Raw genomic sequence first — 26,190 nt, 5'->3', positions numbered from 1 at the left:
TATCTTACCCCTACTGATATGCGCGTCTACATCCTTACATTTGTCCTCTAGCCATCCCTGCTTAGCCATTTTGCACTTCCTGTTGATCTCATTTTTTAGACATTTGTATTCCTGTTTGCCTGCTTCATTTACTGCATTTTTGTATTTCTCCTTTCATCAATTAAATTCAATATCTCTTCAGTTAACCTAGGATTTCTATTAGCCCTCGTCTTTTTACCTACATGATCCTCTGCTACCTTCACTATTTTGTCTCTCCAAGTTACCCATTCTTTTTCTACTGTATTTCTTTCCCCCATTCTTGTCAATTCTTCCCTACGTCTCTCCCTGAAGCTCTCTACAACCTTGGGTTCTCTCAGTTGATCCAGGTCCCATCTCCTCAATTTACAACCTTTTTGCAGTTTTTTCAGTTTTAATCTACAGTTGATAATTATCCTAATCTTATCCGCATGACCCCTTTGTGAATGATACATAGGGGGTTCTTGTATATTCTTAGTCACAATTTAAAGCTGGTCCTTGAAACATTGTAAATATATATTTTCGGGATAGTTTATGTCTATCTTCAAGAGTTTTCCAGTTTAGTTTTTTCATTATGTCTGTGACACAGTCCCATGGATCAAACAAACCTGTGACAATTTGTACTGTTCTTCTCTGCATACGTTCGACATCCTCTGACAGTCCTATTTGGTACGGGTTCATCAAACTTGAGCAGTATTCTAGGAGGGGCCACATGAGTGATTTGTAAGAAATTTCCTTTGTAGGCTGATTGCATTTCCCCAATATCCTATCAGTAAACCAAAGCCTGCCACCGGCTTTACCCACGACTGAGCCTATATGATTATTCCTTTTCATATCCCTACAAAGTGTTACACCCAGGTTTTTGCGTGACTTGACTGATTCCAGTAGTGACTCATTGATATTATAGTCATAGGATACTAGTTTTTTTCATTTTGTGAAGTGTCCAGTTTTATATTTTTGAACATTTAAAGTAATTGCCAGTCTTTGTGTACCACTTTGAAATCATATCTAGATATGATTGAATATTTATGCAGCTGTTTTCAGGCAGCACTTCATTATAAGTAACTGCATCATCTGCAAAAGAACCTTATGTTACTAGTAATATTGTGTGCAATGTCATTAATATACAATGTGAACAACAAGGGTCCCAACGTGCTTCCCTGAGCTACAACAGAAGTTACTTCTACTTCTGACGATGATTCTCCATCCAAAATAACATGCTGCATCCTCCCTACCAAAATGTCCTCCATCCTGTCACAAATTTCACTTGATACCCCATATGTTCATACTTTAGAAAATTCGCATAGGAGTGGTACTGAGTCAAATACAGTTTGGAAATCAAGAAATACAGAATCTACATGATTGCCTTGATCCGTCTTGTAGACGTGTGTGATCTGTGCTTCTTTCCAAGAACATGGTTTTTTCTTTGAGGTATCTCTGATAGATTATAGTTAGAATTGTAGTTAGAAAAGGGGGGGGGGGGGCAACTCAGTTACAAATTCAGTATAGAATCTGATAAGGATTCCTACGGGCCCTGGAACTTTGTTCAGTTTTAACGATTTCAGCTGTTTCTCATCACAACTGGCACTAATATGTATTTCATTCATCTTTTCAGTGGTACAAGGATTACATTGGGGCAATGTAACACACATTTGAGAACTGAATTGAGCATTTCAGCTTTTGCTTTTTTACCTTTAATTTCAGTTCGTGTCTCATTCGCTGGGAACTGGACATCGGCTTTGGTGCCACTAAGAGCCTTTACATATAACCAAAATTTCTTAGCATCCTGTGTAAGATGATTCGACAATATTCTGCTACAGCAATCTTTGAAGGGTCCACATGTTGTTCTCTTGACAGCCAAATGTGTTTAACTCAGCATCTATCTGTCTATAGCCCTAAGCTTTGTTTTACATCTATTATGCAGGAAAAAAGAAGAAATGTGTTTATGATATTACAAGAAAATTATGCAACCTTGTTTGTGTTGTGTGATACAGAGGGAAGTGTTATGTACTGCCTATAACCTGCTTCCTTGTATCCTATTCTAAAGGGTGTTTCAAAACGATACATCCAATTTCACAAGAATTCATCTTTAACATGAAAGGAGATGGACTTAAGGTAATAAATTAAGAGTTATTCATAGGACTAAACAGTTTATATTTTCAAAAGAACTGTTTAATTTCCAAAATTGTATTTTTTACATGGATGCACATACAACCTCGGGGCACTTTTTACAGTTGCATTTTGAATATTCAGTGTTCACTCTGCTGCACAAATGACACACATCCTAACTGTAGTCAAGCATGTCCAGAGTTACTGCATTAACTGCTGTTGCTATGCAGCATTGTGGTTCACCCAGAGTTGTTGGAGGAGGTAGCACATAGATGGAGTATTTCTCAAACTCCCACAAAAAAGTCATATACTGTGAGATCAGGTGACCTAGGAGGAGGCCAGTGGTGTAGTGAGAGTTCCATACCACCTTACAGCTGTCAATCATTGAAGCACCTCATTGTTAAGAAATGCCGATGTCAGTGCAGGAGTTCTTTGTCCTGTTAAAAAAGGATTTTTTTCTGCATTTTCTCCCAACTTTGAAAAGAATAATGGATCTTACATCTTTTCTTGGGAAATGGTGCAAAGCACATGGAGCTTCGGGGACAAAAAAAAAGGTGCTGATTGGGGAACATTTTGGGTAGAACATTTGCTTTTTAAAAAAATCCAGTTTTTCCCAAAATGACCTTCGTTTTCTTCTTTTGGCTGTATTTAAGCTTTCAACAATTGATCGTTGTGTTAAGAAGCAGCAGCATTATCTTGCCGTAAACTGAATATGTCTCAAAGGTGTTCCTCAACTTTATTTTCCTTTTCTCTCCCAATTCAATAATTACAAAATCAGCAGATTATAAATTTTGACCTATCATGAGCATTTGTAGCTGTTCTACCAGTATTTTGCAGTACTGATAAAACCGACAAGGCACTAGTGTAGTAGCAGAACAGAAAATAACTCTATTTGTACTTTGGGAGAAGAATTTCGGTTTGGTCTAATTTTGCTCACAGGTTTTGTTTTCCAAACACTATGTATCACCAGACAATTGCCAGCATAAATAAAGAGGTGAAGGGGTGTGGGGAGACAAGCCTTGTCTCCCTCTGGCAGAGTACTAGTCTACACCTTTGTTCTGCTAAAGCAGAACTAACACAGGGATTGCCAATCCCTTCTGGTATTATGAGAGTCATAATCTAAATCTGTGATGAACCACGATTAGTCTTTTCACTCATTTCAGAATAAGAAAAGAAAACAATGACTACTACGCAATTGCTTGCTGGACAGTGTTGTAAACAAGGTACTTCAGATCTGACCTCTAGTAGTATTTAATGCAACCCCAGTTCAGAACTCCTGCCACATAACATTAAATATTAAAAGTTTCTACATTATATCAAATTTTGGGCTTCAGCTAACAGACAAACACATGTGTTTCTTTGTTCTAAGATGCTAGGTCTCACGGCTGAGTACTACATTGCATTACATGATGTGTATCTTATAAAGACCACTCTGCCATTCACAGTTGGTGTGACACTTTGTCACACTCATTATCTTTCTACGATAATGTGTCACACCAAGATGATGTGCAACACCACAAATCAAAAATGTGACATGTTTTCAGTATTTATGTACAAAACGTAAAGTAATTTCAAACGATCTCTGATAAAATAGTACATTTTGATACAATTTGCTATGAAACGGCATCTGTTAGGTGATTTTGCATTTATAGCAAAATGCGAATTTTTCCAGTTGTTACAAATTATCTTCTGTCACCAAATTCGGGATAAATTCACAAAATTTTACATATTGTTATTGTTTACAATCATGAAGGGATTTTAGTAATGGAATCTTGTATTGTCTGAAACTCAAAGACAGCCACAAAAACACACCAAATGAACATTTGCGGACTGCCTAAGTCTCAGCTGGCACAATGAGTAGACTTCTGTGGGCTGTATGTAAAGCTCTGTTGAATGCACTCTGTTTTGAATGAGTACATAACAAATGGGGGGGGGGGGGGGGGCTGTATGGCTTTCACCTTATACGAACATCCCATGTTTGAAACTGGTGATGCCATTGTGAAGTGCTTTGAGCTGTAGTGGGAGGGGCATTTGTTCTTCAAAGAAAATCACACGCACAGTTGTACAGTAGAGTCTCGACAGTTCGGGTCTCCAATAATCCGAGCACCTTTAAAAAAAAAAGGTTGCAGCGATCTACTTTCTTTTTTTTACTGGCATGATAAATAATGAAAACATCATTGCAAAAGATAGATAGGAGAGTACAGCTCAGTGACAAAGCAGACGACAATGCAATAAACACCAACGATTAGCCCGCTGCCCTGTTGCACAAACATCTGTTGTCAGTACGGCACGAAATACCTCGAGTGCTGCCGGCTGCTACCGATCAAAACAGGGAGTTCATAAGCTGCTGTAGTTCTCAGTACCTGTACTGTACAGTTTTGTGTGTCGTTTTGTTTGTCAACTGTGTGTTCTGGTGTACACCTTACAAAGATGAGTGCTGGAACAAAAAAGAGGAAATTTGTGCCTTTGTGTCTAAAATTAGAAGCCCTAAGACGACTTGACAGAGGAGAAACAATAAAAAAACTTGCTCTCGAATACGGTGTCGGTGAAGTTACTGTTGGTTACTGATGAAGAAACCGACGTAAATTGGAACAGTTTTCTTCACAGAAATGCTCACATGAATCTCCCAGTTGAAGAAGTATATAGAAGTCAGAATTCGAAAAAACAAGTGAGGCATTGTTCATGTGGTTTACCCAACAGAGACAGAAGGGTGCTCCAATTTCTGGCCCAGTCTTGCAAGAAAAAGCTTTGTTTTTCAGAAGCCAGCTGCAGGAAGGAGATGACAATTTCGCCGCTAGTGTGGGCTGGCTCGACAAGTGGAAGAAGAGGTATGGAGTGCACTAACTAGACGTATGTGGAGAAAAACTTTCTGGTGATGCTCAGGCCGTTTCAAAATTTATCATAGAGTTTAAAACAGTCATAACTGATGAAAATTTGTCTTATAAAGAAATATATAACTGTGACGAAACTGGGCTAAATTATAAAATGTTACCAGCGAGAACACTTGCTTCTTGTAAAGAAAAAAGTGCTCCTGGGCACAAAAAAAGCAAAGAGTGGCTCACAATTATAGCAGCTTCAAATGCAACTGGAAACCACAAACTAAAACTAGTTGTGATTGGGAAGTCTGCCAAGCCAAGAGCATTCAAGAATGTATCCATCTCAGCTCTTCCGGTTGTCTGTACACATCAGAATAATGCCTAGATGAATCAGGAAATCTTCAAGAACTGGTTTTTTAACTCATTTGTACCTGACTGCAAGAATTTTTTAAAAGAAAGGGGACTGACATGCAAAGCAATTTTGCTCATGGATAATGCGTCGTCACATCCAAGTCCAGGAGAGCTGCAGTGCGATGGTATCCGCGCCTTGTTTTTCCCACCAAACGTTACCTGTCTCATTCAGCCCATGGATCAGGGCATTCTGGAATGTGTAAAAAAAAGTATCGATGGCTGCAATCAATCCTGCATTCTGAAGACAATGAAAGCATTGTAGGAGCCTTGAAGAAAGTGACTTTGAAGGACGATGTGTATTGGATTAGTGAATCTTGAAGCAAAATAGTCAGACACAATTTCGAAGTCATGGAGGAAAATTCTACAGGAAAGTATGCCAGACACAGAAACTGAAGATTTAGCAGATGAAGACAATCGACCATTGTGTAATTTAATCAGAAGATTGCTAGGGTGTGAAGAGGCAGAAGAGGTGGAAGTAGGCGAGTGGTTAAATTCAGACGAACAGTTGGAAGTAACAGACTCTTCTATAATTGACATGGTTAACATTCCATCGCAGTGTGTGTGTGACGAGGCAGAGGCTGTATCAGATTTCAAAATGCTGTCATAATATACTCATTAAGAGGTATATCTTATTAAAAATTTGACACAATAAGACAAATATTAGTCAGAAAATGTATTTGTCTCGAGGCATTTAATTGATGATGCAAAAATACTTCTAAATTTATTCATTCAGTACACACACACACACACACACACACACACACACACACACACAATGATGAATGGAAAAAAGAAAAGTTTATCATTTACTGCCTTTTGGCAGTTATTGCAGTCATACTTTAGCATCAGGCTTGATTTTTTTAAATTTGTTACTTGTTTACCATAATTCTATTCACGGTACACTTCGTTGACAGTATCTACATACATTACTGAAAGTACATGCAAAATGATATCATTGTAGGAGATGTAATCTAGGAGATGTGATGTCATAAACATCGAGATGTGTGAAAAACTTGCTATTTATAAAATGGAGTGGAAATTGTCAAGATTATATTCATCCAGTGTTTCATAATGAGAGTGCTTAGTGACTTCCAACAAACTTTAAGCATAATTTCAAACATTTTTCTAAACTTTCTATTGCTTACATACTTAATGCCAAGTATTAAACACATTAACTCATTTGTAAAGCAGTCAGAAGTTTGAAGCTGTTTCTGTAAATAGAGCTTGATTCTGTAAAGAATTAGGGGTTTACTAGTTGGATTACAAACGTGTAATCTAGCTGCACCAGTGTGACCCCTGTTGGCAACCACATGAACTGCCAAGTTAAAACTGTCACCAAGGTAAACTTACAGTTCCAGTGCTTAAGTTAAAATCTACCGGTTTTAATTAACGCAGAAATTCTTTTGAAATCAGATGTTTTTTAAACACCCTGTGTTGTGAAAACAAAAGTAAAAAAGTCATGTTTCCCTTGAGCACATTCAAATAAATAAAGTAGAGAAGAGTTGTTTTTGTTTAGCAGATGGTTTATTTAAATCTTGCATGTGGTTTTAATTGGTTAACTTTTTACAGCAAAAACACAGTACAGGGTTGTTGGTACCTGAAGCAAGTGTGTCAAGGCCTCACCTGCTTGCGACTACAGCAGGTGTGACCAGTTTGCATGATGGTGTTTTCCGCAGACCACTGTTGGCACCATCAAGATACAGAATGCTGCCAAAGCACGGCTCGGGTCTTGTAGATACCAAACCTCAATTAGAAGTAAGTAATGAACAAATGTCCTGCAATTTTTGGTATATCCATGTGAATTAACCATAATTATAAAATTAAAAAAAACACAGTGCATTTTTAAACAAAGTGTTTGCATATTTTTTACTTTAATTCAGTTTGTAGCATTTTTAATTTATTTGTATAATAAATGACTCATGAGGCCAAACACTGGTGGGAAATTTACTCTACCTGCCCCCCATTTTTTCTCATTATCTTGGGTTTTACAATGATTGTAATTAACAGCATGTTAACCTTGCAACCACAGCTGGGCAAAATTTACTTGAATTAATTAATAATTTTCTTAGTTTTCCTCATGGTATCTATGAGATTTCTGTTCTGTCCAACACTTTTTAACCCGCTCTAGCACCTCACCCTCTAGTTTCCTCTGTATCCAACATTTCCAGCTTTCGTTCCTTATCTTTTTGCAGTGTACAAATATCTGCACCATGTTAAACTCTACTCCATATATAGGGCCTGTCACCTAACATTACCACTGAAAACATCTCCCAAACCACAACACACACTTGAATAACCAGTTCCACAGACCAAAAGTGAGAATGGGGGTTGGTGGAATTGGTTAATACAAACCATTTAGAAATGCATGGAAGTATGATTTTCACACATACTTACTTTTAAAAAAATTGAAACCTGTTGCAATTTTTAGCACAACTGACAATAGAAAAAAATACTTAATAAGTTTATATAATGTTAATAACATTTTACATTGTAAAATGTTAAGTACACTTGGGGAGTAATTTGTAATGTAAAGTTGATGATTGAAACCTCAGACGTTCAGTCACTTGAGCTGTAGGGGTATGTGATCGAAGACTATGATGTTTACGAGTTTGGCTGTCTCAGTGTCTGCATGTAGCACTTGGTGAATTAGTCCTTGTACTCAGAATAACTGTAGTACACTGTGTTACCAGACGTCTGTGATAGCGCGCTGGACAAAAGCAAGAACAGAACTATGCTTGGTAGGAATGTGAGGAGGTCGCAAGTACAACAGTGTGTACAGTGTTGTAAGAACTGTGAAAATGGTGTATTCTAACTCTGAAAAGGCAGAGATGGTACTCATCAATGGTGAGTATAGACAAAAGGTGACTACAGCCTGTAGTTGTTTGCAGAAAGATACCTGGACAGAGATAATCCAACGCGCAACACATTTGAAAACATTGTATGCAACTGGTACAGTAACACCTTGCAAATTGGTCAGTAAGAAACCCATTACACGAGAATCAGATTCAGTTGGTTTGTTAGCTGCTGTTGCTGTGAAGCCATGCATGAGTTCATGTGACATTGCTAGAGGCAGCGCAATGAGTCACAGTAGTTTAATGCGCATACTTTGTCATAAATTTCACCTGTATCATGTGTCGCTGCATCAGCAATTACATGGAGATGACTCTAATAACTGAGTGAATTTTTTTTATGGGCGTTAACAGAGACTGCATTGCAGTTGTACCTGTTTACCAATGAAGCAGCTTTCACAAACCACGGTGCCGTGAATTTACGAAACAATCATTACTGTTCTGTGGACAATCCTTGCTGGCTTTGACAGGTAGAGTGACGGCGACCGTGGAATTTAAATGTGTGGTGCAGAGTACCAGTGTAGTGAGCAAGCTCCACCCAGCAACTCCCAGGTCATAGGCTGCTGAGGGTAGAAAGGGAGCATGGGGGGACAATCCATGCTAATGTCAAGCTGTGAGGGCAACATACTTGTGTTCACATACACTTTGTGCTCCGAGCAGCATTGATACTGCTGTCTATTAGCTGCTGCTGTAACAGCTTTTGGCTGTTGCATATTGTGCATATATAAAAGTAAAAACTGTGTGAGAAGTAATAAAAATTTACAGAATTCGTGATATTTAAATTGATAGTTTCGTATTGAATGATGATGTTTGTTGCTACTAATTCTGTATAAATTAGTGATTTCATGTTGAATGATTAGGTTTATTTGCTACTAACTCCATATCAGTTCTCATAGCTCGAAATTAAAAAAGAACCAGTCGTAAAACTTACATTGTGGCAGTCGGAAGAAAATGAGTATATTTTGAACATTTATTCACATATGTAATGCTGAATTTGGGTAATGCTGAATTTTATGGGCACTTAAAGCACTCAGAATCACTCACATACTCATCATCTGAGCATAATGCATTACAGGTGATATTCTCTGATTCAGCAGTATTAATAATAATTTCATGTATTGTGGGTTCCCAATAATCTTCTTCCAGTTGGAACTTCCTGCTGTATACTTCCTAGTTCTCAGCAGTTATTGACAGAAGAGATTCACTTGCAGTCTCCTGAAATGTTGTACTCTCTAAACAACGGTTTTACTTTTGCCCAAGCCAGTGCTACTGCATTTAGACCACAGTTACAGAGTGGCGAGCAGACAACTGTGTGACCTTTCTCTTTTGTTGATTTGTCAAGCACGTGTTTTTTAACCTGTCTATGCTCTTGAATTAAAACGGACAGAACCTGCTTTCTCATGCTCCTATTACAGGCAACATGCTTCTTTCGCAGCCATTCCAACATCCTTGCTTTGGTATCGTGCGATGTGGATGTTCTGTCCACCTATACGCTGTTATCAATCACAATGACTGACTTTGAAGAAGATTTGGGAGAATCATATTTGCAAACCACTTCTCGAAGTTTCCAGAATTCATTTGACCACAGTAATCACCTTTTGTAGATTTAGTCCAGAATTGTATTTAGGCCCCCTCTGACAGATCCCTTCCTTGATCGAACACTTCCATAATAAGTCTTTTAGAGAAGTTTTCCAAACCTGTAACTCTGACATCATGATCCTTCTGACAACATTTACCAACCTTCATATTACTGTTTATCCAAGTTTCATCCTAAGAGAATATTTCTGTGGCCGTTTCCCTAATATGTTTCATTTCTACAGTGAAATGGTCTACCAGTCAGTAATGTCTCCACACTCTAGCAGTAAAAACCTCTTATTCTGCACATTTTTTTCAAGTGAATCATATGGAGAACAAAATGTCCTGCGGAGATGTCCAGCTGCTCTCTTCCTTGAATATTGGTTGAAGTTTCCGCAGACTGGGAGCGATCTTCTGCACCAAGTAGAAGTCCAATCAGTTGTTTGTTGCAAGTGCCCCCACCCTGTTGACGTTGCCCAACTGGATTTTCCCAGCTGATCTTGGCCTAAGTGAAGAGAATTTTAAAAAAGTCAAAAAGTTAAATTCCATTTTATGCAGTACAGTTACAAACAACAAGGAGAGGTCTCCAGGGGAAGTATTGACTTTTTGTAACCAGTTACATTATGTAGGTTACGCTCCCAGGTATCACAGGATGCAGGCCACAATTAACACTTTGCTGTCCGCAAGTCTCGTACAAATTTATTCACTTGGCACCAGCAGCACTAATTTGGATTACTTGGCTTGTCGCCAGCCATTCTTGACATTATTAGGAGATTATAAATTGTTACGGTATACTAATCTCATTGTTAGTTCTCATAAGTCCTCAACCCTGTTCCCCTACTTTCAAGAAATTTCGAAGTAAATACAAATTTTGTTTGTTTCATATATTTGTTTATTTTCATTGTCGTTGGTACTTAATATTTCTTTATCATATGATATGCAGCAAAACAGTCTCCAAGATGTAACGCAATTCCACAAGACTTGCACATTAAGTTTTTTCCCCCCCCCCCAACATACATGCAGTTTCTTTGTTTTCATTTCGGAAATACGTAGCTATATTACTTGGTGTTGCTTTATGTGACCGGAAAGTCTGTCAACTGGATCATGATGAGACATATGCGATGTAGTGGCAACCTCCAAGTTTTGCTCTGCGCATTCATCGTAAATAATCATATCGTCTCTTTCGTCTGCCGTGATGAAAGGGCACAAGTACTTATAAAAACAAAAGACTTGTTGATGTGTGGAACTTACTGTTATCTAAACTAAACACCAACAGAATGCAAAAGATACTAAAGTGCTGTCACCGGCCACTGCGCGGTACTATGCACACAACACCACTATGATGTAGCCGGCCATTGACTGTTATTTTGTGCACGACACCACTGTGGTGTCACCAGATGACATAGTGTTAATTGAATAAAAATAGTTTGTGCAGTCATATATATTAAGCTGGAAAGGAGAAAAGGAAGAAATTTGTCATGCGACAGGCTCATGCCCACTGCCTTCAGCACACCAGTCAAGTATCTTAAACATTTTGCTACAAGAGAGATTCTAAATAATTAACTTTGTTATTGCATGTTCAACCATCTACTAGATGATGAGTAATTCTTTTATACGCAAAATAAAATGACCACTTTAAAGGAGTCCAGACAAAGCAGAAGGCAGTTCCAAAGCACTCTCAAAGAGAAAATTTTGAACTGGAATTTACCTCTTTTTGCTGTGAGTTTCTGATGGTTTCCCAGGATTATCTTTGTAAAAGCTGTGAATTCCTTTCACAGAGCTGAAGCTTTTCCCTGTGTCAGCGAAGAGAGAGGGTAGAGCAACTCTTTATTTTTGTTCACCTGCTCACAACATTCAGTGACGCTCACTATGTAATGTACTAACCCTTGTCCTCCTCTGAGGAGTGGGAAGAGTATTATCTGGTGTTGTCTTTGATGTGCCAGCAAGACTCATCAAGAGATGTATTACTTTACTATTTGGCACAACACAAATTGGTCACTTCATAGTATACAAGATTCTGTATTAGAGCCCCGAGGTTGGCAGCGTCTGGGTGCAAAATATGAGTGGATCAAAGTCAGCTGACTTCTGACCAACTTCTTCTGATTCAGTGCTAGGGAGCCCTAACTCTTCTCTTTGTGAACAAATTGTACACTCTACCCTTCTGCTTGCTGCATACTCTCCTATGACAGTTTCTAGGTAGGTGTTAAATAGCTCATGTGAAGGTCAACATCCTTGCTTGACTCATCGTTGTATTCCTATTCCTTCCATTAGTTCTCCACTAACTCTGACTGTGGCCTTTAGCTTAAAGTACAGCTTCTTAATAAATATTCTTTGTCTCCAGCTGACACAGTTGTTTCATTGGGTACACACGAGTCTACCCCACGTAACCCTGTTGAAAGCTTTCTCCTGGTGATTAAAACTGCTTGAATCTTCCTATTCTTTTAAGTGTACCTCTTTACTAGGACTTGTATTAAGTCTGCATATGGTATCAGACTGAAGTCCTTGGTTTCTAACATTTCTCCTTTTGTTTTTCTTTTGGATATATACCAAGATCGTTTCCAAGAAATCATTAGACCACTCTTCATTCAAGAGTATTTCTTCGCATATTCCCAAAAACCCAGTAGCACTTTCTTTCCAGGCCATCTAAGGTTTTTAGTATTTCTGTTGCTGGCTTGTCAGTTGCAATGACCTTTCCAATTTTCATTGCCATAAGATCTGGTCTCGGGGTAGTGTCTGTGATTACTAATCAACATGTCATTGGTCACAGTTTCAAACCCCACCACTGTTTAAATTTTGAACAAAAATCATCAGCAATGGCAGCCAAAGGCTTCCGGTATAAAAAGTCACCAACATTCAGCCAGTGGCCTTGTTAAAGGGGGCAGTGGACTGGAGAGAATTTCAGGGCACTCTCTTGCCTGTGGGATGGGAAACTGCCCCTAAAGGCAGAAGAATCAGGAATGAACAACAGCATGAGGATGCAGAAGGCAATGGAAACCAGTGCATTAAAGACACATAATGTGTATCCACAGGACCTGTGCCCTGTAACTGAAAAAGTGTCATGATGATTTCTCCATTGGCAAAAGATCCCACACTAGTCCCCCACTTGGATTTCCAGGAGGGGACTGCCAAGGGGGAGGTGACTATGACAAAAAGATTGAATAACCAATGAAGAAAAATGTTCTAAAAGTTGGGGTGCGGAATGTCAGAAGTTTGAATGTGGTGTAAATCTTCATTGCCAGTTTTGTAAAGACCTTGTCGCTATCTCTGTGGAGGCAGGATTGCCACTGTTGTTATGGTAGGCAGAATTTGTGAGTTCGTGAAACAGCTCTTGGTGTAGTACACCACTAAGACAGTTCTCCCTATCATAATTACACAGCTGTGCCCCAGGGTCAGGTAATAGAATAGCAGAACGAAGGTTCTACAACACTCCAACAAATTAGTAACAAAGTCACACAAATGAGTTAGAAAGCTTTATTTACCTTTGTGACTTAAATGACGTTCCCTGTCTTATGTCAGCCCTGGATGATTGTCTATAACCAAGCAGGCGAGAGTTGCTCTTCTATATTCTTAGTAGGCTTCTGTCCTTTGAGGTCCAGTCATTGGCAGATCGTATTCAGGCGGCAATTCTCCAAGGTGAAGTCAATATCTTCTTCCTCAGCAGCCCCTGTGGCACTGGTGGAACTCACGCAAGTGGTGAGTCTCCATCGCATAGGCACCAGCTCGCATCTTTATGCCTGTGGTGCTTTTGCCGTGGCTGTGTCTTGTTCAGACAACACAGCAGTAGAGAAGCTACAAAATCTGAAGAGGAGAAATACTGAGGCTCATTCTAAATACAGTGAAGGTCTGTAAAGTGAAATGGAAGGGTAATATCAACAGCAGCAGAGAATGGTATAATGGGAGTATGATTAACATCTACTTGGAAGCTCTCATAGGAGAGGGGTAGTGTGTACGGTTTGTTCACAAAGAGAAGAGTGTGGGCTCTCTAGCTTTGAATGAGTAGAAGTCGGTCAGGCCACTCGTGTTTTGCATCCAACCTCAGTGCTCTAATACAGAAGCTTGCGTTTATAGCTACTGTGAAGTGACTGATGTGCTGTGTTGTGTCACATAATAATGTAATACATGTCTTGATGAGGGTTGCTGACACGTCACGGACAACACCAGATACTCCCCCCACTCCTCAGAGGAGGACAAGAGGTAGTAAGTTACATAGTAGAGCAAGGAAAATAATTAATAATGTCACTGAATGTATAGGAAGCTAGGACAGAGAGTGAGTTACTGTGAACAGTTCAATGATAGGGTTATTTTCTTCAGAATTTATAACCAACCAATGCCAACGAGAATAGTTTTGGTATACATGCCAAAGTTGCAAGCAGAAGTCGAAGAGAGAGAGAGAGAGAGAGAGAGAGAGAGAGAGAGAAAGTATATGAGGATATTGAAGCGTACTTCAGTATTTAAAGAGAGATAAAAATCTAATATTCATGGGGGATTTCAATGTGGTTGTAAGGGAAGGAGTAGCAGAACAGGTTACAGGAGAATATGGACTTGGTACTAGGAATGAGAGAGGAGAAAGACTAAGTTCCGCAATAAATTTCAGCTAGTAATAGCGAATACCCACAAGAGGCGGCGGCATAATTGGGAAAGGCTGGGAGATATAGGAAGATTTCACTTAGATTACATCATGATCAGGCAAGAGATTTCGAAATCAGATACTGAATTGTAAGGCATACCCAGGACCACACACAGACTCAGGTCACAATTAAGTAGTGATGAAAAGTAGGCTGAAGTTTGACTAGTCAGGAACAATCAGTGCACAAAGAAGTGGCATACAGAAATACTGAGCCATGTGGAGATATGCTTGTACACTACTGGCTATTAAAATTGCTACACCAAGAAGAAACGCAGATGATAAACAGGTATTCATTGGAGAAATATACTATACTAGAACTGACATGTGATTACATTTTCACGCAATTTGGGTGCATAGATCCTGAGAAATCAGTACCCAGAACAACCACCTCTGGCGGTAATAATGGCCTTGATATGCCTGGGCATTGAGTCAAACAGAGCTTGGATGACGTGTACAGGAACAGCTGCCCATGCAGCTTCAACACGATACCACACTTCATCAAGAGTAGTGACTGGCGTATTGTGACGAGCCAGTTGCTCGGCCACCATTGACCAGACGTTTTCAACTGGTGACAGATCTGGAGAATGTGCTGGACAGGGCAGCAGTCGAACATTTTCTGTATCCAGAAAGACCCGTATAGGACCTGCAACATGTGGTTGTGCATTATCCTGTTGAAATATAGGGTTTCACAGGGATCGAATGAAGGGTGGAGCCACGGGTCGTAACACATCTGAAATGTAACGTCCACTGTTCAAAGTGCCGTCAATGTGAACAAGAGGTGACCGAGACGTGTAACCAATGGCACCCCATACCATCACACCGGGTGATTCGCCAGTATGGCGATGATGAATACATGCTTTCAATGTGCGTTCACCGCGATGTCGCCAAACACGGATGCAACCATCATGAAGCTGTAGTCCCAGAATATGTTTTTATTATAGCTGCAATGTTAAAGAAGTTTAAAACTTCAGGATGATTAATGAGCCTGAAAGTTCCCTTTTTGAACAGTCACCTTGATTACTTCCCAGACAATATGAGAGATAAAAACTTCCTGGCAGATTAAAACTGTGTGCCCGACTGAGACTCGAACTCGGGACCTTTGCCTTTCGCGGGCAAGTGCTCTACCATCTGAGCTACCGAAGCACGACTCACGCCCGGTACCCACAGCTTCACTTCTGCCAGTATCTCGTCTCCTACCTTCCAAACTTTACAGAAGCTCTTCTGTGAACCTTGCAGAACTAGCACTCCTGAAAGAAAGGATATAGCGGAGACATGGCTTAGCCACAGCCTGGGGGATGTTTCCAGAATGAGATTTTCACTCTGCAGCGGAGTGTGTGCTGATATGAAACTTCCTGGCAGATTAAAACTGTGTGCCCGACCGCTTCGGTAGCTCAGATGGTAGAGCACTTGCCCGCGAAAGGCAAAGGTCCCGAGTTCGAGTCTCGGTCGGGCACACAGTTTTAATCTGAAAGGAAGTTTCATATCAGCGCACACTCCGCTGCAGAGTGAAAATCTCATTGAATATGAGAGATGTTAGTGACAAGCAAGGAGAGCATTTTCACCAGGACATTAAAGTGATGGATAAACGCTACGAAGTCTGCTAGAACACCTACATGGTGGTGGACTGCTGTTGGTCACTTCACCGAGAAGCTCAGCAAGTGAATCATTCTAGAAAAAGCTACACAAGAAGCTTCAAAGGAAACAGAGAAAGAAAATACAAACCAATTCCAGCTTACAAGTGAAACCTCTATTAACACACATCATTGTTTTAAGTAGCTTACTGTAAATACAGACCATGCTTATGTCGTAAAAAAGCGTTTATTAATTTCCCCGTTTACTGTATAGCATAGAATTTTTATACTATATAATAGAAAGCATATTGCTCAAAATCTATGGGTGATACAAGAAAACTAAGGCTAGACTTGGATTCAGCTCATAAAATCTATAAAGATCAGCTATCAAAGTAAAAAAAGTTTTTAAAAAAAATTATTGGCCTGTGTAAAAAAAAAACATTATAATAGAAAGGAATGTGGATAAGCTACTATCAACAGCATAGTGAACGCATTATTGTAGCCAAGATAGACATGAAGCCCACACCCACCACAGTAGTAAAAGTTTATATGTCAACTAGCTTAGCAGATGAGGAGGAGACAAGAAATGTATGCTGAGATAAAAGAAATTATTCAGATAGTTAAGGGAGCCAAAAATTTTGTAGTTCTAGGGACTGGAATTCAATAGTAGGAAAAGGAAGAGAAGCAAAGGTAATAGGTGAATGTGGACTGGGGGAAAGGAATGAAAGAGGAAGCACGTGGTAGAATTTTGCACAGAGCATAGTTTAATCATAGCTAACATTTGTTATAAGAATTATTAGAGAAGGTGTATATGTGGAAGAGACATAGGATGGTTTCAGATTGATTATATAATGGTTAAACAGAGGTTTAGGGAACAGATTTTAAATTGTAAGACATTTCCAGGGGCTGATGTGGAATCTGATCACAATTCAATGGTTATGAGCTGCAAAAAGGCAGGAATTTAAGAAAATGGGACCTGGATAAACTGAAAGAACCAGAGGTTGTAGAGGATCTCAGAAGGATCATGAGGGAATGATTCACAAGAACAGGTGAAAGAAATATAGTAGAAGAAGAATGGGTACCTTTGAGAGATGAAATAGTGAAGGCAGCAGAGGATCAAGGAGGTAAAAAGATGAGGGCTAGTAGAAGTCCTTGGGTAACACCAGAGACTGGAGTGGCAAGAAAACCATATCCGAAGAAGAGAAATTTGTTAAAATTGAACATAGATTTAAGTGTTAGGAAGTCCTTTCTAAAGGTTTTTGTATGTAATATGAATTTAACTGATGAAAGGAGAAAATATAAAAATGCAGTAAATGAAGCAGGTGAAAGGGAACACAAATGTCTAAAATATGAGATCGTCAGGAAGTGCAAACTGGCTAAGCAGGAATGGCTAAGAGGACAAATGTAAGGGACTAGACGCATATATCACTAGGTGTAAGATAGATGCCGCCCAGAGACCTGTGGAGGAAAGAGAACCACCTGTATGAATATCAAGAGCTCGGATGGAAAACCAGTCCTAAGCAAAAAGGGAAAGCAGAAAGGTGGAAGGAGTATATAGGAGGTCTATACAAAGGAGATGTACTTCAGGGCAATCTCATGGAAATGGAAGAGGGGTATAGAGGAAGATGAGAAGGGAGATAAGATACTGTGCGAAGAATTTGACAAAGCAAGACCCACAAGTAAACAACATTCCACTAGAGCTACTGATAGCCTTCGGTGAGCCCATGACAAAACTTTTCCATCTGATGAGCAAGCTGTATGAAACAGACGAAATACCCTGAGAGTTCAAGAAGAATATAATCCCAATTCCAAAGAAAGCATATACTGACAAGTGATCTAACACAAATCCGTTATGGAAGAATGAAAAAACTGACAGAAGTCAACCTTGGGGAAGATTTTGGATTCTGGAGAAATGTAGGAACATGTGAGGCAATACTGACCCTACAACTTCTCATAGAAGATAGTTTAAGGAAAGACAAACCTACATTTATAACATGTGTAGACTTAGAGAAAGCTTTTGACAATGTTCACTAGAATACTCTTTGGAATTTTAAAGTTGGCATGGGAAAAATACAGGGAGTGAAAGGCTATTTACAATTTGTATGGAAACCAGATGGCAGTCATAAGAGCAGAGGGGCATGCAAGGGAAGTAGTGGTTGGGAAGGGAGTGACACAGAGTTGTAGCCTATCTCCAATGTTATTCAGTCTGTATATCGAGCAAGCAGCAAAGGAAACAAAAGAAAAATTTGGAGAAGGAATTGAAGTCCAGGGAGAAGAAATAAAAAGCTTGAGGTATGCCAATGACATTTTAATTCTGCAAGAGACAGCAAATAACTTGAAAGAACAGTTGAATCCAATGGACAGTATATTGAGAGGAGGATATAAGATGAACATCAACAAAAGTAAAATGAGTATAATGAGATGTAGTTGAATTAAATCAGGTGATGCTGAGGCAATTAATTAGGAGTTTGGCTATTTGGGCAGCAAAATAACTGATGATGGTCAAAGCAGAGAGGATATAAAATGTAGACTGGAGTGGCAAGAAAACCATATCCTAAGAAGAGAAATTTGTTAAAATTGAACATAGATTTAAGTGTTAGGAAGACCTTTCTAAAGGTTTTTGTATGTAATATGGCCATGAATGGGAGCGGAACTTGGACAATAAATAGTTTGGGGAAGAAGAGAATAGAAGCTTTTGGAATGTGGTGCTACAGAAGAATGCTGAAGATTAGATGGGTGGGTCACATAAGTATTGAGGTGGTACTGTATAGAATTGGGGAGAAGAGAAACCTGTGGTACAACTTGACCAAAAAAAGGGATTTGTTGGTAGGACACATTCTGAGGCGTCAAGGGATCACCAATTCAGTACTGGAGGGAAGCATGAGGCTAAAAATCCTAGAGGGAGACAAAGTGATGAATATATTAAGCAGATTCAGAGGGATATGGGTTGCAGTAAGTTCTCGGAGATGAAGAGGCTTGCACAGGATAGAGTAGAATGGAGAACTGCATCGAACCAGTCTTTGGACTAAAGACAACAACAACAACAACAACAACAACATGATAATTAACATGTATGTAATTGTCATTTTTATGGAAAATGCACATCATCTTATTTCTAATTACATACCGCATACAAAATCCAGTTTGAATTACAGATATACAGTAGATCCTTCATTACTGATATCTTAAAAAGATTGTTAATTAAGGTTATTTATATTAAAAAATCATTAGAAATTATTTTATGTCATTATGGACACCACTGGCCATTAAAATTGTTGCACCACGAAGATGACATGTTACAGACGCGAAATTTAACCGACAGGAAGAAGATGCTATGATTAGCTTTTCAAAACATTCACACTAGGTTGGCAGCGGTGGCGACACCTACAACATGCTAACATAAGGAAAGCGTCCAGCCGATTTCTCATACACAAATAGCAGTTGACCGGCGTTGGCAGGTGAAACGTTGTTGTGATGCCTTGTGTAAGGAGGAGAAAAGCGTACTATCACGTTTCTGACTTTGGTAAAGATCGGATTGTAACCTATCGCGATTGCGGTTTATCATATTGCGACATTGCTGCTCGCGTTGGTCGAGATCCAATGACTGTTAGTAGAATATGGAATCGGTGGGTTCAGGAGCGTCATACGGAACGCCGTGCTGGATCCCAACAGCCTCGTATCACTAGCAGTCGAGATGACTGGCATCTTATCCGCATGGCTGTAATGGATCGTGCAGCCACGTGAGAGAGGAGAAAGACTAAGTTCCACAATAAATTTCAGCTAGTAACAGATGAGGATGTTTGCAAGACAACAACCATCTACTTGAACAGTTCGACGACGTTTGCAGCAGCATGGACTACCAGCTCGGAGACCGTGGATGTGGTTACCCTTGACGCTGCATCACAGACAGGAGCGACTGCGACGGTGTACTCAATGACAAACCTTGGCACAAAAATGGCAAAACGTCATTTTTTTTTTTTTTTCCGGATGAATCCAGGTTCTGTTTACAGCATCATGACGGTCGCATCCGTGTTTGGCGACATCGCGGTAAACGCACATTGGAAGTGTGTATTCGTCATCGCCATACTGGCGTATCACCTGGCATGATGGTATGGGGTGCCATTGGTTACACGTCTCGGTCACCTCTTGTTTGCATTGACGGCACTTTGAACAGTGGTCGTTATGTTTCAGATGTGTTACGACCCGTGGCTCTACCCTTCATTTGATCCCTGTGAAACCTTACATTTCAGCAGGATAATGCACAACCACATGTTGCAGGTCCTGTACGGTTCTTACTGCATACAGAAAATGTTCGACTGCTGCCCTGTCCAGCACATTCTCCAGATCTGTCACCAGTTGAAAACGTCTGGTCAATGGTGGCCGAGAAACTGGCTCGTCACAATACGCCAGTCACTACTCTTAATGAACTGTGGTATCGTGTTGAAGCTACATGGGCAGCTGTACCTGTACACGTCATCCAAGCTCTGTTTGACTCAATGCCCGGGCATATCAAGGCCGTTATTGCCGCCAGAGGTGGTTGTCCTGGGTACTGATTTCTCAGGATCTATGCACCCAAATTGGGTGAAAATGTAATCACATGTCAGTTCTAGTATAATATATTTCTCCAATGAATACCCGATTATCATCTGCATTTCTTCTTGGTGTAGCAATTTTAATGGTCAGTAGTGTATTTTAAGCTTCACAGAAATGCTCATGGAACATGTACATTTGTTTAAAAATTTGCCATTGCCAGGAACGACACCTGACCTCCACACATGGCAGGGAAGCATTCAAACCGAGAGCCACATGGCCCGTCAAATAATTGATCTTGCTTTAGGGTATTAAAGATGCTCAGAAAACTTCAATGTAGTTTCTCTCATTAGAATTGTTTTGAACTGTTTTGGCTGCAACCTTCATTTACCCGGGGCATGACTTCTACACATTGCTTAAAATGCTGCACTCCAACCTGAAAATCTTGTTATTGCTGAACCCAAAGATTCAACATCACTATCTCCAACTCCACGAAATTACATTGGAAGGTTCAACCATCCTTGACCCATAACATAATGTAGTTGTTACTGATATGGTGCACCTAAATCCAATAAAAACTTGTGCTTTGTACCTGTCACTACTCCTACTATACTAGATTCCATCTCTACATCTGTACTTGTTGCATCAAAATTTACAGGGAACTCCCTGCAGTGGGATATGAGGCTCCCTCTTGCATTTTAACACGTGCTTATTTGTTCCTTGCATCCCCTTACTGTTCATACAATCGTATTGGTGGTGTCCACCTACACCACGCCAAATCTGCTACATTGCGATTGGCAACATTGCCTCGGCACATGTCCCATCCTCCCATGTCTGTAGCACCTCATGTTAGCAGAAAATACTCCCCTCTTATCCTGTGTTGGTGTTGCTACATCAATTTATTGAAACTCTGGCTAATCTGACCACAGAGTACAAATGCTTCGCAGTACCCATTCTCTCCCTTCTGGACATATTAGGTTTAAAACCACTTAAAAATATGTCCAGTGCATTGTTCCTCTTCCAGGAGTGTGGCCTCATTTGCCTTGTCACTCTTTTCTAATTCATCCTACTTCTGACACCAGTCAGTAATGATATGAGCTGAGAGAGGCTGCTATAGTGTAGAGGTGGCAGAATGTTGAGGTAGTGGTGCTGGCTAGAAAATCTCGGCTTCAGGGTAAGAAATCTTTATTCTGCCTTGTGTTACAATGATTGAAGTGCTGCGACCTGACGGACATGCCATATTGCGGGGGTGCAGTGTGCTGGCTCCTCCATCGGCTGCAGGAGCTGTGGCAGCTTGCTGGACTGTTGGCTTCATTCAGCAGCTTATACGTCCAGAATGAGATTTTCACTCTGCAGCGGAGTGTGCGCTGATATGAAACTTCCTGGCAGATTAAAACTGTGTGCCCGACCGAGACTCGAACTCGGGACCTTTGCCTTTCGCGGGCAAGTGCTCTACCAACTGAGCTACCGAAGCACGACTCACGACCGGTACTCACAGCTTTACTTCTGCCAGTATGAGTACCGGTCGTGAGTCGTGCTTCGGTAGCTCAGTTGGTAGAGCACTTGCCCGCGAAAGGCAAAGGTCCCGAGTTCGAGTCTCGGTCGGGCACACAGTTTTAATCTGCCAGGAAGTTTCAGCTTATACGTCAATTAGCACAGTGAGGCTGTAAGCGATAATTGCTACTGATGCGAATGTCTGGCGTGATTCTTGTAGAGATTCATTGCTACCAGAAGAGGAGCTCACCCATGGTGCGAGTGAGTGGCGGTGGTAATGCCCTGGCCTCAAACTGATGTCCTCCAAGGCAGAAGTTAGGCTGCTGCTATAGAGCCTGAAGGTGGCTTATCCGTGGTACTGCTCCAAGTCCATGGGTGCGGACTTCACCATTTGAGCTTGTCTGTTGAGGATGGGTGCCCAGACTAATGTCGGCTGCTCAGTGGTCTTGCAGCATGGTTTGCATGGCTGTGGTGTCGTGGAGAATGTTGCCAGATTGTGCATAACTCTGCTAGGATCAAAGGGGATTTATAGTGGTTAATGGCACATTCACTGTGCTGATATGTTGCTTCCAGGCATGCACAGATCAATACCTTCATGTTTCATAGTCCAATTGTGTGGAAACTCACCTTAGATCACTTCATAGTTGCACTGGTTTTCTGCGATATTGCCAATTGTGCAGCTTGGCTGGCTGTCAAGTGTCTTGTTTATGAAATTGCATGTTAGTCTTACTTTAGGCTTGCCTCGCATAGTACTGCTGTGGAGTTACTTTTCTCACATTAATCCCCAAAATTAGCAGTGGGGTTACAATTCTTTCCATCTCTCCTTTGTGTGGGTCATTCACCATCCTATCGCCCTCTGCTTCTATCCCCGTGATATTCTTTTTGCTGTTCCTTTTCATGCATCAACCTATCACTTTTTTGTACCTTAAGTCATTGCTGCCATCTCTCTGCAACTAACTCAAGCTTGTGCTCCATCTCTAAAGACCTCATTGTTGACAAGAGACTAAATCCTAATCGTGCTTAGACTTCTTACAAATCCTTTAAACTCATTCTGAAAATACCACCTGTTATCAGTTACTGTTGCAATGGTTCTTTTCCCATCTAAACTGAGTTATCTGAAATTGTGACTAAGCAATCTTTACTTTTGACCAAATGTCTACAATAAATTTGTTTTGAAAATTTGTTTCTGACGAAAATTGTTTACTTTATGCTATGTTTCCTTCAAGAAATTAGATTTATGCCATAATCTTAAATGTTTAAAGGTTCTGCATTTTAATTAAAAATAATAATTTTCAACAGCATTCAGTGGGATTGTGGTATTGATGAAAAATTTAGCAGATGTATCTTACAAAACGCTCTTTAGACGATTCATTACTATTTGTGGCTGTGCGAGTTTTGTTTCTTCTTCATGCTTTCACATAGTACTGTTTAACAACTTACGGCCCATGTCTTCATTTTAAATGACTCAAAGTGTTTGACATTCAATTAGCATTTCCCTTTTAATTCAAAAAATTCTAGTTGTGTAACCCAGATACATAGCCACAATAGATTTTCTGTTTAAACTTTTCAAATTTACTCTCGAGGTGAACCACTGACAACAGTGTAATATTTTTGAGTCCAGGATCTTAAAAGCCTTATTTACATTAGAGTGGATGGATGTGACACAGGTGTAAGATTATGCAGAGAACCTGCCAGTATTCACTGCCATTCAGTTCTGTCTTGTATCTATGAATAAAGTGTTTATATGATGGAGGGAATGGAAGAGAACACGAGCAATTGCTGCATTATGGATGTCGGGAATGATGCTAATGAGCAGGGGCACTACATCAGTAGTATGTGGTATAAGTTGAGGTGTAGGGTCTGACGGTGTGCTGTGTTAGTCCGTGCAGTTGTAGTGACCATTTTGTGTTTTTTTGGTTCAGTGTTCCTGACAGATGGAGGCAAATAATATGAATTTCTCACTTTCTAATATCCCCAGGTGTGCATTTGAGTACTATCCAATATCTTATCAAGCATACTTCTCTTTGTCGAAATAGTTCATGGGTGAACTATGCCAATATGAAGCTGAGGAATCACAAACTTCTTTTTGTTGGGCATTTTGTTTTGTTGATCTTTTGGATCCCACAAGCACCTAGATACCTACATTTTTCTATTAGCAACATTACATACTCTTCTGACTACTCTATCTCTCACACCCAGATAATATTCAGTAACAAAAGCAGTTTGCACTCAAATCAGCAGACTGCAAAATAAATGCTCTCCGTGCTGCTGACATTGAGGTTATTGCCAAAATGGAAAGCACAACAACTTACTTCGATGTGTGGCTGGAAGACAAATGAGCAGAGTAACACCCGGAGCACCTACAAATGTGAACAAGAAGTAGCCAAATGCTGTGTGCTTGTGCTTGCGTAGCATTTAAACCTTGCAAAATGGAAGTTACTTGTATTCGCTCTGCTACAAACCAAGCTTAAGCTCCATGAAGTTATCACTTTAAGATATTTAATACTTAATATTACTCAGTGATTGTAATGAATGTCCTTCTCATTAGAATAAGCCTTCACTAATCTGAAGCTATTTCTAGCCACAGTAAAGTTGTACAAAAAATGGAAGTTGTGATGGAAGCCTTGTACCATAATAAATCTTTACAGCTTATGGCAGCAAAATATTATGCCACATAACAAACTGAACAATTTAACTCTTCGAAATCACAATCGGGAAGGATCATCTTAGAGTTACTGCTTGCAGATTGAATTCATTTGAAAAAAAATTATGTTGCATTTTTATAAAATCTTTTCCAATTTACGACTAACTCACCTAAGTTAAAATAACACATGCAGAAAAATTAGTAAAAAAATAATGTATTTCTGTAACCAAAATAACTCATTTAGTTAGAGGATTCTTACTGCTGTGAACAATATGTATTAATGTTAAGCAAAGTAATTAATTCTCAGTTATGATTATTAATATTTTATGAGAGCTTTTACATTGTGACTGGCAACTTTGTATTGGAGCTGTTCAAATACAGCTGACATTTCAGTGCATTTAGACTTGTGCCTGCTATAGTTACTTCTTCCTTTCTGAATTTTCCAACATGCTTTCATTGCAGAAATTTCAATTACGATATTGCAATCGTCGAGGGAGGTCAGTTCGCCCCAAAAATGTGGTGGTACAACGTATGCTTCCACTGTTACCAAAGGCTCCAAGTGGTCATTCTGTGGTAACTCTCAATGTCATACAGCAAACCAGTCAATTACCTGGTGAATTTTTGCCTTTCACTACAACACCACCCACGACTGCAGTTCAACATTCTACATGTCATCCTGTCCTCCTCAAGCCACAACCACAACAGACAGAAACAATGTGCTTGCCTGATCTCTCAGCTGCAACGGTTCCAGTTACTGCAGTTACCACACCAGCAAGCACAGGTGAGCTGGAAGACTGGCTAACTGTACTAAATAAGAGGCCATTGCATTTGATAAAATGGTCTTTGCACTTCATTAACTACATAAAATTTTCTGTAGTAAAAAATAAATGTGTGATTGTATGTTTTAGGTGAATAATTAGCTACAGCCCTATACTCTAATATATTTGTACTTTTGCTGTAAAATTTTTTCCTCCGTTTAGTGTAGCATAATCTCATGTCTTCATATTGACTGTTTGGTAGTACCTGTTATGTATGAGGTGTGTGAGACAAATGATGAGACTGATTTTTTATCAACCAAAGTTCCCCCCCCCCCCCTCCCCCCTCCCCCCCCCCTCCCCCTGAGCAACAATATTGCCCTCTTTGAAGTAGTTCCCTTTAGTAAGTATACACTGGGGGAGTTGTTTGTTGTTCCCAGTCACGGTAGTAGTGCTGATAGGCTTCAACTGGTAGGGTCTGTAACATGTTCATTACATTCTTTTGTGCATTCTCTGAAGTTCCAAAATGATGTTCTTTTAAGTCATTTTCCAATTTTAGAAAAAGAAGGTCACAAGGACTCGGATCCAATGAATAGGGAGGCTATGGAGCAACAGGACACTCTTTTGAGGTAAAAAATTCCGTGATGGAAGTGGTTGTGTCATTTTCATGATGCAGCAGCTACTTGTCAACAATATCTACTCTTGCTCAATTCATAATTTTTCTGAGCGTTTTGAGGCCATCTTTGTAAAACACTTGGTTGACAGTTTGTCCAACAGTAACAAATTCTTTATAC

The 26,190-nt window shown here is 39.9% G+C and overlaps 1 protein-coding gene across 7 annotated transcripts in view; it reads left to right on the top strand.

Moving 5' to 3' along the window:
• LOC126282048 (protein cramped) overlaps positions 1–26,190 on the top strand; it is a 156,586-nt gene that overhangs the window by 105,383 nt on the left and 25,013 nt on the right. For all 7 annotated transcript variants that reach the window (XM_049981470.1, XM_049981468.1, XM_049981472.1 and 4 more), the window contains 2 exons: positions 6,921–7,106; positions 25,104–25,422. In XM_049981470.1, the coding sequence (XP_049837427.1) occupies positions 6,921–7,106; positions 25,104–25,422 (505 nt within the window). The remainder of the gene's footprint in view (positions 1–6,920; positions 7,107–25,103; positions 25,423–26,190) is intronic.

The sequence above is a fragment of the Schistocerca gregaria genome, chromosome 7 (genome assembly GCF_023897955.1).
Source record: "Schistocerca gregaria isolate iqSchGreg1 chromosome 7, iqSchGreg1.2, whole genome shotgun sequence".
Classification (NCBI taxonomy): domain Eukaryota; kingdom Metazoa; phylum Arthropoda; class Insecta; order Orthoptera; family Acrididae; genus Schistocerca; species Schistocerca gregaria.
This window is presented reverse-complemented; position numbering and strand designations above follow the sequence as displayed.